The 13,147-nt window shown below is 35.4% G+C and overlaps 1 protein-coding gene and 2 pseudogenes across 1 annotated transcript; 2 read left to right on the top strand and 1 right to left on the bottom strand.

Annotated features, from left to right (window-relative positions):
• Window positions 1-988: 988 nt before the first annotated feature.
• LOC130048695 (uncharacterized) lies at window positions 989-3,297 on the top strand (annotated as a pseudogene).
• LOC130048185 (uncharacterized) lies at window positions 3,191-6,204 on the top strand. Its single transcript, XM_056144541.1, has 6 exons — window positions 3,191-3,282; window positions 3,442-3,629; window positions 4,098-4,355; window positions 4,514-4,685; window positions 4,831-4,979; window positions 5,547-6,204. The coding sequence occupies exons 2-6, from the start codon at window positions 3,464-3,466 to the stop codon at window positions 5,726-5,728; spliced, it is 927 nt and encodes a 308-aa protein (XP_056000516.1). The 5' UTR covers window positions 3,191-3,282; window positions 3,442-3,463; the 3' UTR covers window positions 5,729-6,204.
• Window positions 6,205-6,507: 303 nt separating this feature from the next.
• LOC130048186 (P2X purinoceptor 7-like) lies at window positions 6,508-7,829 on the bottom strand (annotated as a pseudogene).
• Between the last annotated feature and the right edge of the window lie 5,318 nt (window positions 7,830-13,147).

The following is a 13,147-nucleotide window of genomic DNA, read 5'->3' as shown; positions in this document are numbered from 1 at the left end:
TTCTATTTAACGTCCTATTCGAGATTTTCTTCATTCATATAAAGGGGTCACCAGCTGTAGGTGAAGTGCCAGAAATGTTCACGTTTGCATCGTGCTCAGGGATTTGACAGTGAGGTCTCGATAACTTGTAAACACCTACATTTACTTGGTATTTTTGCCTTCAAGTTCTATTCGAAAGACGATGGCTTTCTTTTCTCATGCTAGACGCTTTATGAATGAGCAATTCAACGTCAGGCTTGATGTAATGTCAGACTCGAGAATAAAACCCGGTCACCGGATGGTGAAACTAGATGCAATAAACTAGACAACCTCGACTTCTAGTTTTCATATATATGTCTGTGATATTTGTTCATGAATCATAAAATCAACATAAGAAATCGTTAATTTGAATTATCATTGACATAAAAGTACTAGTATACCACTATTTCGTGACGTCATAATCGAATAAAACGTTATGATGCATGCATAATTCACTGCTTTAATGTAAACTAGAAATTAGACATTGCATATGTTTTAAAGTGTATATGAAGTCAAAATACAAGTGTATGTTTTTTGACGCAGTTTAATAAATAAAAACGATATGTCGAAAAATTACGTTGATTTTCTGTTTAGTAAGCGAGCTATAGGTCAAAAAGTGATCTTCGCTCGAATGCACACCTTTACGACATCTATAATGAGGCTGTTGCTGGTATTCCGGACGTGACGTCACAACACATGTTTGGCGCAATTCTGAGTTTGTTTATATCGTGGAGGTAATCGTGGAAGAATGACTGCTAAAGTATCTGGACGTATGTGTGTTGTTGCAGGCTGCAACAATAGACCATCAGACAGTGTTTCTGTGCACGTTTTCCCATAGGAAGAGCGACAGCGTGCTTCGTGGACTCGTTTCATAAAACCTACACGTGCTGAATGGAGTGGTCCGTCCAATTACACCGTGATTTGTTCCGCACATTTCAACCCCGATTGCTTTGAACCCCAGTATTCCTTGATGAGGGAGTTTGGTATGACGGCCAAGAGACGTTTGTGTGCAGGATCGGTACCGTCCATCTACCCCAAAAGAAAACGGGACAACCTCAACGAGGCATTCTTGTCGTCCCCAACCCCAGAGTGCTCGGTTGTAGCCAAACGAGAAAGAAACAGGGTTTTCTTTACTGATACAATTTTCAAACTATCAAAGATATCATTACAAGAGAAGCTTTACCATGATTAATCTTTAAATACAGGCCAATAGAAACTGGGGGCATCTTTTTTGCTATATAGCATTAAAGCAGTATATACATTATGATTACAATTGAAAACCATAATTAGAGTTAGACTTGCAACACATCATGGGAAAATTAGGAATATGAAGTACATTCTGGCAAATGTTCAGTATATATACATGTAATATTCCTCTGTCAAATTAATGGTATATTTACTATTGATTCCTAACATTTGTATTGTATATTTTAGGTTCTAGCTGAATTACTTGGTCCTGATCAAGCCACTGAGGAAAGCGAAAATGAGGGCATGGATACAGGATGTATGATGGTAGCCGCAGACACTCTGGGTCCATCTGGTCCAGATCCAGCTACATGTGTAAGTAATAACTAAAGGGATGGGGAGAGGGGTTAAAGTCAGTATTTTAAAATGAGTATGTGTTGATCTCTATATGATTTAATGAACAACACTACTATATACTAAATTGATATTTCCGATATCAGTTCATGTACATTTGGTACCATTACTCGATTAGGTATTGTGTGCATTTATGATCGGGTTCGGGATCTTACAATCTCGACACCATGAATACACAACCCAGACAAAGCAAGATGTTTGTGTTGAGGTGTATTTACTAAGGTTTATTTGCGTGCGTTGACAATTAGACATTGTCATTCATCTGCCTTATCACTCGTCTCATGAAATATATTTTCTTTTATCAGAATCAACATGAAGAAAAAAAAACAACCCACATCATGCCAGACAACAGGCCCTCGTACAAGAAGTGTCAGAGTGCAAGTATCTGCAAATTTGAAAGAGAAAGGTATGTTTCTGTTTTGATAGCGTTTGTTTTCAAGTTATTAAACTGGATCTTTATGTTTAAATTTTTAGCAGCAATTTTCATAAATATATTGTCAAATATAATACAGTACATTAAAAAAAATATGAATATGATTAATAAGAGGTGATCATTTAATTAAAAGATGCATGCAAATCTGATTATAAACCAATTAAAATGTTAGAGAATGTGTAGGTCACAGACAGTAAACTCATTCTCTCTGTTTTTTATCAAGGTGTTCAAGCAGAGCTACAACCAAGAATGAGGAGTATCGGAGTGCAGTTTAATGGGAGAGATGATATCCCAGACTCGTAATCAGCACAAGAACCTGCTTTGACACATGACTCCTCTAGTAGTGACCAATCTATGTCTACTCCTTGTGACAGTGAAGCTGCCTCCATGTATGAACCATCAGGCTCCAGTTCAGATGAATCACGGCTTGATATGGAGTGAGTTTAGTTATTTATTGATAGAGACAGGGCAATTACCATTACATTTAGGGCAAAGTTTTGGTAGTTAAATTTTTGCTTTAAATTTTGTGGTCAATATCCTCTCCTCATGAACACGTTTAGTTTAATTCTTTCAAATTCAAATTTTCAATGAGAGTATTTGATATTCTAAAATATTCTTAGTTTGTTAAATAATATACATATAATTTTAGAAAACGAAGCTAGAAATTGGTTTGAATGGAATATCTATGAAATTATTGAATATCTCGTGTGTTTTATTTATCTTAGGAGTGAAGTACCACACAACCCTTTAGAAGAAAGGAAGTTCATTGTGAACGAATCTCAGCTACTTGATCTGTTCAACTGCTGCAAGATGTGCCATCGGTTTGCCAGAGCAGATGTGCAGCAGGTAGTTGGGACCATGGTCCGGATTGTTACGGAGTGTATGTTTTGTGGATACTCCTGGCAGTGGTGCAGTCAGCCATCCATTGGAACCATACCAGCTGGGAACCTTGCCCTGTCTGCCAGCATCCTGTTGTCCTGCAGTGTATGGGGGTTGCCACCATTTCACGGACAACCTTCGCCACCCATCAGTCCTCCATTTTGTTCCCTTCCATTGCCCGTGTATGGAACAGCCAACAGATGGAGTATGTTAAACGATGTCAGCAGAAGGGACAGCCCCTTGTCATTGGTGGGGATGGTCGAGCTGATTATCCTGGTCACTCTGCCAAGTATGGCTCATACAGCACCATTGACTTAGAGGAAGGCATTGTCATCGACATACAGCTAGTTCAAGTAAGAGTGAAATAATGTATCACATTCCTATAATTCAAGTTTATGTATCATATATTTTGTGCAGTTCAGTTCTTAATAGTTTGTTAAAATGTACTTATTACAAATTTAACACACTTCTTTTATTGTTATTTGATTCATAAAGTTGATCTTGATTTACAGAGCAATGAAGTGAAGAACAGCAATGGCATGGGGAAAAAAGGGACTGGAACGGGCTCTTCAATGGCTACAAGTCCACGAGTTACAAGTTGGGACCATCGTCACAGACAGACATCTCGAAATCCAGAAATGGATCAGAGAGAACTTGCCCAACACTGTGCATTATTATGATGTCTGGCATGTAGCTAAAGGTATACCACAGTTATCATTATGATAATGAATTTGATATAATTATGTTCCCCAAACAAAGTTTGGGAACATATTGAATTTGATTTGATTTTGGCATTGTTTTTCACTTATTCAGTTTTACTTATATTGTTCAATTGTCCTGTGTTGGAGATAAAGATTGTAATTGTAATTAAAATATTTGTATAGCGCCCTATCATCATTTATTTAGTTCTCTAAAGTGCTTTACGATGTGCACATACATATGAATAAGATATGCATAGTGTCAGAATTAAAATGCATATTTATTGTTATTAATATATAGCGCCTACTGTAATGATATAATTAATGATATAATTGCCATTTGAAATAGCAACTGAAGTTGTTTTTTTTTAAATGGGGTTTAGCTGGAATTAAAATTCTCTGCTTTATTGTTTGTTCATTTATATAAAAAATTCAAGACATCTTTTCACATTTTAATTAAAATATTTCAGGCCTTAAGAAGAAAATTGTTGAATCATCCAAGCTTAAGGACTGTGCAGAGCTGGTCAAGTGGTGCAAGAGTCTGACCAACCACATGTACTGGGTTGCGGCCTCCACACCAGATGGGAATGGAGAGGTGATGTGGGCCAAATGGAAGTCAGTCCAAAACCACATCCACAATGTCCACACCGGCCACAACACTTTATTTCCAACATGTGCCCACAACACCCTTGAAGGCAATGAGGAGAAGAAGAAGTGGTTGAAAGCAGGTAAAATATTCTACTCATTTGATTTATACTTCCAATTGATAAAGAATACAAAGATATTCTATGGATTGATCCAAAGCTACCTATTCACTATGTAATATTACAACTGAGTAAATACGTTTTTAGCTTTTAAAATAATTTGTTTTCTTCTTTCTGGATAGGATCAAAAGCCAGTGAGAAGATGTCAGATATGATACTCTCCAAACAGATGAAGAAGGACATCCCAAAGCTTTCCCCCCTCTTCCAGACTTCCCAGATTGAGGCGTTCCACAGCACCATCAACCATTTTGCCCCAAAGATGGTTTCATTTTCATACCATGGCATGTATTGTAGGTGAGCATGCATAATAACAAATATCCATAATATTATTTGAAACAAGAAATGACCCCCCCCATTCCCCGCTATATTATTTTGTACCTGGTAAATCATAAAAATTATGATTAGATTTTTACTACCAAAAATATACATTATATTATAGGCTAATGATGGCTGCCATTCACTACAACGAGAATGCATCCAGGTCACAAGCTACTACTAGAGATGGTGACCTGCAGTACAAGATAAGTTTCCCAACATTTAAGCAGGGTGACTATAGTGTTCGGAAGGTTACAGTGGAGCCTGCATACGGTACCTATCACAATCAGTTTCTTATGGTCACTTAGGCCAATATATATATATGTTGGTTTCCACTTTCACCTCAACATTTTTAACGGTAGGTAGGTTGTTATCATATGTTGAATTATTCCTATGCCCCAGAGATTGAAGATCGATGAACCTTCGTGCATTGAAATTCAGTCAACTTCAGCCGGTGCTAGTAATATGCAATTCCGAGTTGCCCAATAGTTCTATCCCTTTGTGCAACTCTTACGCACAGTGAGATGCAAAAGCATGAACGTAGACTTAATACAAAATTTATGTTGTTAAGGTAAATTAGGGTTTTTGAAAGTTCAGGTAGGTAGTGCGTCCCAATATACTGTCATGGATAATCCGATGAATCCATCTTTAGGGTTGGCCAGGAAAGTGGAAACCAACATACATTTTTTTAGCCTTATCAAGACAAGTAGAAATGAAATCATGACTAACAATTGTTTACTGATACATAACAGTATTGTACAGTACAATGGAAAAAAATAACATCAAAAGCAAAATAACTTTAAATATGTAGAATGTTTCTGATCTTCTTTAACATTTCAGAATACACATCAACACTGATGAAGGAAACCCTAAAATCAGCTACTGCGACAATGCATGAACCCATTGCCTGCCTGCCATCAGTGAAGCCACCTCCTCTGTGCAGCGCATTCATGCACCCTGAAAAAGAAGAGGCAGTGTGTAATTTCAAGTCACGGTTTTGTAGGAAGGAGACAAGTGTGTGACAGTTTCGATCTGTAGTAACTAGTTGGACTTGATAGGAAATGACATTGTATATATTGCTATAGATAGATTTGTTGTAAACATTCCTAATATATATACAGTGCTTAGTTATTGTAAATTGATAAGTTAGCATATTGTGTATTTTACTCTAGTGACATTTTGTAGATACTTTGCTTGTATATAAACTCCTGTCCCCTCTTACCCTATCCCTTGACTCTTTAATGGGAACATGAAAGCAGGGTCCACATCCCATTCCATGGTTCAAATTTATTTTTGTAGACGATACTTTCCTTTTCATAACTTTACAGTGAAAATGTTTCCTTTTTCAGTTTGTCAATATTTTAGTAGCATCTTAAATGATGATTAATAACAGTAGGCGTAATTAGCTTTTCATATCCCAATCACATGTACTGTGAATTTTATTGTTTTTTCTCGAATAATGATTACTACAAAATTTAGTTTGTTTTGTTTTTTGCTGTTTTCCGCCACACTCAACAATATTTCGGTTATCTGGTGACGCCCAGGTTTTATTGAAGAGACCACCGACCTTCCGAAAGTAAACTGGGAAACTTTCTCACTTATCGGCGCGAGCAGGATTCGAACTCGCGCCGACTAGAGGCTGTGTGATTTTGAATGTGATGCTCTAACCACTCGGTCACGGAGACCTCCAAAATTGAGTAATTTCAAGGACATGGATTTTGATTTTTCAGTTGTATCAAAGTGTAAGTAGAGAACTAGGGCTGAATTTAAAATGAAAATGCATTTCTTGCACATACCTGCATTATTGTGGGTCCCTGAAACCCTCATAGTCCTCAGATGGAAATGCAGATCTTATCTTTTAAACAGCACAAGATGGTAAGGGGACTCTGACATTTTTCCCAAGGTAACCCCAGCACCAGGCACAAGTTGTCGATATGATGTATATCTGTTCCTTCCGTGAAAGTTTGTATACATTAGAAAACCACTTATTTGTATAAACACTTATGAATGTGTTCATGTACACCTTTGTTTCCTGACTATTTAAAATGAAGCAAAGGTAGGATGATTATAAAATGAAATACAGTAAAAGTTCTTACTCTTCAATGCTGGTCTGTAATTCTCCATACTGGGAGCGGTACTGATAGTAGGCAGTCTCAAGCACATACACATCTAGGCACACTGATGAGAATCCAGGATGCTGAGTGATGCACGAAAGCTTTCGGTCGGATGAATCCTTTTTGCTATTCACTCTGTCAATTTCACAACAACAGATGCTCTCCCTCTGTGTAGGCATTAGTACACAGTATCCACAAGTACACCTACAAATCATATAGTTATACACAAATTCCGTGTCTATGCAAGTCTAAATATTTATCTTTATTTACAAGATTCTATTATTAACGGTATTTAGTATTTTTGTTACTGTTGTTATGGACGTAACTCACAAATCTGAAGCCAATAAACAATATATATTAGAAAATATACGGCTTGGATACACGACTATCCGCTTGTCCATTAGATATATACTGTATACCCTAGAGAGAATGTTCTATCGTTAAAATGATTTAAGCAGTTAAAAACAGATAAAGAAACGAAGTTTTATATTCGTTTATTTAGAATGTACCACTTTTTGAAAACTAATAAAGTTTTGGGTAGAAAAAATTGTAAGCAGGCTATATCAAAGTCAATTTCAATAAACCAATCAGTTTTGTCCAGTCTCGGTTGATCTTCGTCGCTTACCCCAAGCGAGGAATCTTGCTCGCTTTCATTCGATTCAGAAGCCTCAGGTTCAAACTGGTAAGGAACAATGTCCTGCAGGTCTTCTCCGTCGCTATCGTCACAAGATGAGACTTCAAACGACATGTGAAGTCCGATGTCGGAGGAAGTTGACGATCTGCTATCTCTATGTCTTACGTTGGCCATTTTGAAACTGATGTGTTGTGACGTCACAGACCCCAATCGCTATATATAGTAAAACCGGAAGTGCCGCTGATTGGTTTTGAGCAGGTGCGAAAATCGGCAATTTTAACCGTGGATATCTCGCTTATAAAGGCACTTAGAAGCGTGAGACTTTCGAATCTCTATTTTATTAATAAAGATACATCAGTTCAGACTAACTTATATTTTGACTTCATGGACACTTTAAGCTTTTTAAATGTTTGCAATCTCCAGATTCATAAATTTTGTATACTATATACATATGACTTGATATAATTCCAAAAGACCATAATTACGCTAAATATAAACTCCTTTAGAAATGCTGTTTTCTTGAAGGTATCATTGGAACGTTAATTTAGAATTTAGTGATAAAAGTTTGCATTTTACTTTCTACTTTTTGTATTAATATACTTGATAGTTTATGATTGAAATAAGAATTCATTTCACATTGTGTGTAGTTATGAGTTTTATCTACAAAGCGATTTTATAAAAATGTACCTCAAAGGAACTACTAATAATGTTTATACTGTGAACACAAACATGATTATCGTGGTAAACGTGTGATATACGCTTTCGTACTTTGAATTGTCGAGGTAACAATTATCTCAATTTTGTATTTTTTTTTAATGGTAATTAGGTTTTTAACACGATTTTACGATTTTTCAATAGCCTCGTTTAAAGTTAGCACTTTGCAAATTTTATGTTAGTTATAAAAATCTAATCTAAAAATACTACCTGTCATTAGGTTAAGTGCTGTCTGGTGTGTTTGATACCAATCATTAGGCCATTGTCTATATGCTGATCGTAAGTACGGATTTCTGAGTTTACCATTTAAAGATATCGTGCTCAATGCTCATGGGGTTGTGATCGAGCACACATCCCATTAATGGTGTGTACAGTGGTCCGTATTTGCCCTACTCTTAATTTGGTATTCTATTTAGGAAATATGAGATTGATTACTGTTATCTTCACTTCTTTTATTGATCTTCAATATCCTTACCAAATTGTACTTACATTGTATTTGAAAATACATGTATATCTTCCTCTCGAATATTTAAAAAAAGCAACACACCCAAATGTTTGATGCTTACTCCTCCCAGGATACTGGTCCCACCTCTGGTACATACGTATATTCAGGTGTCCGTGTTTACCCAACTGTCTATTTTGTATTCTTTATAGGATTTATGAGATTGATCACTTTTCGTTATCTTTACCTTTCATTCACCAAAACAGACATACTGGTACTTTGATACACTACAGGAAATTGTTTAAAATCTTTAATATTAGTTGTAGAATTACTGTAAATGTGAGGACAAAGAGTTAATAGAATAAAGGTTGTTGTATTACACGTTAATCAGCTGTGTAAGTAGTAATGAAAAGAAAGTATATAATACCTATTGGTTTTAATTCAAACACCTTTGTTCTTCCACTTTGTGTTCGAGTTATGCTAATTCTATTTCCTTTCCTGTAGGTAGCAATAGCATATTCACATGTAATCAGTTGCTGAAACGGCGTAGGTTTCATGTCTTCAGATTGTCTAATATCCATACACTTCATTGGTAAACTCCCAATCAGTTCTACATAAATGCTGTAGGTACCTCTCCAAAAAAAAAAGAAGCACCATATATGGAAAGGTAAAAGTGGTAAAGTTGTATAAAATAACAATTCAGTGTGGAATCACAATTTTACCAGCACCAATGGAAAGAAAGATCCAATCGACTGTATAAACATTGTCTAAATCAAGAGACCAGGACTGATTAACTCCATCACTGGTTAGAGAGAAGGTCTCCATGTCGTCATCACAACCAAGATTGGCAGACAGAGAACCATTGGTTGATGTCTGCTGAGGCCGTGCACATACGGTATATGGCGATGTTTCTAGAGAACGAGTATAAGATTTAAAATACGTATATTGCGATAAGATGTGTACGTGTTAATGCATATTTCCCCCACCTCTGTACATTCAGTCAATGAAATATAATATGAACATAGAATTACAAGATTCAAATTCAATGTAATCAGGAAAAGGTATCTGTAAACCAGTTTATATGAGATATAAAATTTATGTCATTTACCGAAGATGAATTTACGAAATTATGAGAGAATTCTTACCTAAAATTTTAGATGAAAATATAGGAACAACTGCATATAGATATTTCATCAATACGATGTAGTGTTGATTAAAGTTCATAATTTCCATTGACAATCATATAGAACGAATTAATCGTGGTTCCGAGAGAATCACAAAATCCTTATGAGAGTATACATTAACGTTCTGGTATTAATCCTCCCTCCGTTCTCAACGACCTTTGTTGATACTTCCGTCCGCCTTTCTTTACCTAACGTGACAGGAAAATATGTTGTGTGTTAGTACTACTCTGTGAAAAATACTAACATCGTGTGATATACTATGTAGACAATTATGGATATGAATATAAAATTTGATCGGAAACTATCATACATTTTGGAATGTTCAGATATAAAAGTAAATTCACTGCAAACTTAGGGACAGTGAATGTAAAAGACATGGATTCTAGAAATTTATTAAATCTACGTTGAATTTTTCTCTGGGTCTCTAAACGATGCAATAAATTGTAAAGGAGAATGAGGATGATTACAATTTTACTTAAATTTGAAAAAAGACTCAAAACGCAATAAAAGTTATTTGAAGACAGCGTCTTCGTAAATACATACAATCATGGTCATGAATGTAAGCTTTCTCAACACATTTAAGAAATGAACATCACTTTTGAGCTGTTCATGGTGAGTACGAACGGGTTTGGATTTGAGGCAATTCTGTGAATTGCCTCAAATCCAAATCCGTTCATATTGACCATTGAAATATTCATTTACTAAAACACCGTTTGCTTACATTGCTTCTATTTTGTCGCATAAAACGAACTCCCACTAGCCTTTGTCACAGTAGTTATTGTGACATACGTCAACACATAGACATGGCGTCACAGTTCGTTTCACCCTGCCTTTTATCAACATTGTAAGGTGCACTGTATTTTGGAGGTAGGAGACCGCAATATTGGGATGATAATCCACTTAAGTTTACAATCTTCATCCAAAGGTTTGACTTGCGATATGTTTGTAACAGATGTTCTATTTTTTCAAATCATTAAGGTCTCTCAGTCACGTGCTTTAAGCTATTTCATAATCCGTTCATAGGCGATGTGACCGGATTGTGTCGCGCGCTGACATTGGTTGGTTCATAGAGGAACATGCGATTTGTAATATAGATATATGATTGTCACAGATTTAAGACATTTGAAGTTTCTGAAGAAAATGTTATATATATTTGAATGTTGTACGGATTTCGGTTTTGAAAACAAAAAGCATACGTCTATCTACGATTTTCATTATTGATTCCGGTCTACAAAATATGCAGAATTGAGGGTGTTGTATATTTTTGAAGCAGTACATGTCAGTTTGCAAATAAACACGACGGAAATCGTTATTTACATCAATTTTGAGGTATCCTGCAGTTTTTTCTCACCAACTTCAAAAGTTACAGTACGACCTCTTGATTTTGGAAAAATCATCGACAGTTTTGGATATTGAGCATTTTTCATTTTTAAATTCTTTCATGTATGAAACATTAGAGACATATACATGTACTGTATATAAGATACAGCTAATGACTTTTGTATTCATACTTTTGTTTACAGTCTATCCACATAATCACGTTATCTTTTCCTTTCATGCAACAAGGAATACACATAAAATTCTCAGTATACAAATTCTAAAAATGTTTGACTAAATGACGAATATTTTCCTTATCAAGATGCTAATTTAAATACAAAAAATGTAAATAAAGAGTTAATCATTTAATCGCTTTGGGAACTTTGGGACAGTTTTTTGTAAAGGGAGCTACCTGAATAAGGTAATAATTCTTATGTACGAAAAGCATTGCCATGTGAAGTTGGAATACAGCAAATGTTAAGTTTGATACCAATTTTGAAATAAGAATGATCTGGATACTGTAAACGTATTATATTTGGCGTGTACGATAGTTGGCGGAAATCGTTTGTTCAACAAGTTAGCGTATATTTGATTTAGCGCATTCCTGAATTACTTTAAACATCTAGATTTACGGATGGCATTTAGCGATGTACTTGATTTAGCGGAAGCTGCGTTCCGCCAAAGGCGCTAAATAGAATACACAGCCAAATGTAATACATTTACAGTAATCTACTGTTTAAAATATTTTCATTAAATTGATCAATTTTGTGATTTTAAGATTCACTATATCCTCTGAACATTGATTTCAGGACAACTCAAACTGGCTTGATTTTGTCTACATCATGTAAAACCTATTCGGTACCAATTTCTATGCATCAGATGCGGATTTCGACAAATAATGTCCCTTCAGAGATGCTGAAGCTGAAATTTTGGAAATTCGAAAGAACAATAAAGTTGTAAGAGCTAAAAGAAAAACTGGTGTGCCAAAATACTGAAGCCAAATTCATCCAAGGATGAGAGCTATGCATGAGGGAGATAATCCTTAATTTTGAAATGAATTTTTAAATTTTATCCCAGCAATTAGATAAACATCCGTATTTTCAAGCTAGTTACGAAGGACTTAGCTACTAGGCTGTAGAGACCCTCGGGAACTAACAGTCCACCAGGAGAGGCCTCGACACAGGGGTCGTAATGTAAAAATTATACGGTAATAATTTTGATGCACCAGATGCACATTTCGACAAATAATGTCTCTTCAGTGATGCTCAAGCCGAAATTTTGAAAATTAGAAATAACAATAAACTTGTAAGAGCTAATAGGAAATCTAGAGTGCAAAAAAAAAAAAAAAAAAAAAAAAAAAAAAAAAAAAAAACAACAACAACAAAACAAACAAACCTGGAGCCAGAACTTCCCAGTTTTCAATCCTCTGCATCACATCAATATCATAGGTTACATCTATGTTTTTCTCTAACTGCATGGCCAGTAGGTTCACAACCAATACTATGAGTTAGAAATGGTGAAAACATATTACATGCATGTGAATGAAAGTCAATTAGCTACTTTTGTCTTATATCCCCTTCATAGATACATGAGTGCAGATAATGTGGAAAAGAAATTGATATGTCATTTTTTGACGATTAAAAAGAATATTTCTGAATTCAATATAGCATTTACTTTAAAGTATATAAAATTATTGCATTTCTTGGACAATTCTGCATTGTTTTAATATGATATGTATCCATTATCAGCAAGAATATCAAAGTCCGATAGTTGGCTTGCTTTTGTAGGCAATCAATTTCATGCATAAAGCATGAAACTGAAATAATGCGGAACATCGGAAAGTGGGTTGCGAGATCGTCGAGGAAATCAAACAAGTTTAACTGAAAAGTATACATGAATTTCAATGAAATGTATACGATTCGTGAAAGCTTTAGGGGTTTCACCGTTAGATATACTTCATTTCCATAATTGTTTGGATGTACAAGAGAATAAAATGATATAATTTTGTGAAGTTGTAGCTTAACTACCAGGTTCAG

The sequence above is a fragment of the Ostrea edulis genome, chromosome 7, assembly GCF_947568905.1.
Source record: "Ostrea edulis chromosome 7, xbOstEdul1.1, whole genome shotgun sequence".
Classification (NCBI taxonomy): domain Eukaryota; kingdom Metazoa; phylum Mollusca; class Bivalvia; order Ostreida; family Ostreidae; genus Ostrea; species Ostrea edulis.
This window is presented reverse-complemented; position numbering and strand designations above follow the sequence as displayed.

Coding starts and splice junctions, on each gene's coding strand:
- LOC130048185 (XM_056144541.1), top strand. CDS start 3,464: ATGGCATGGGGAAAAAAGGGACTGGAACGGGCTCTTCAATGGCTACAA. Junction 3,630..4,097: donor TGTCTGGCATGTAGCTAAAG/GTATACCACAGT, acceptor AAAATATTTCAG/GCCTTAAGAAGAAAATTGTT. Junction 4,686..4,830: donor TACCATGGCATGTATTGTAG/GTGAGCATGCAT, acceptor ATTATATTATAG/GCTAATGATGGCTGCCATTC.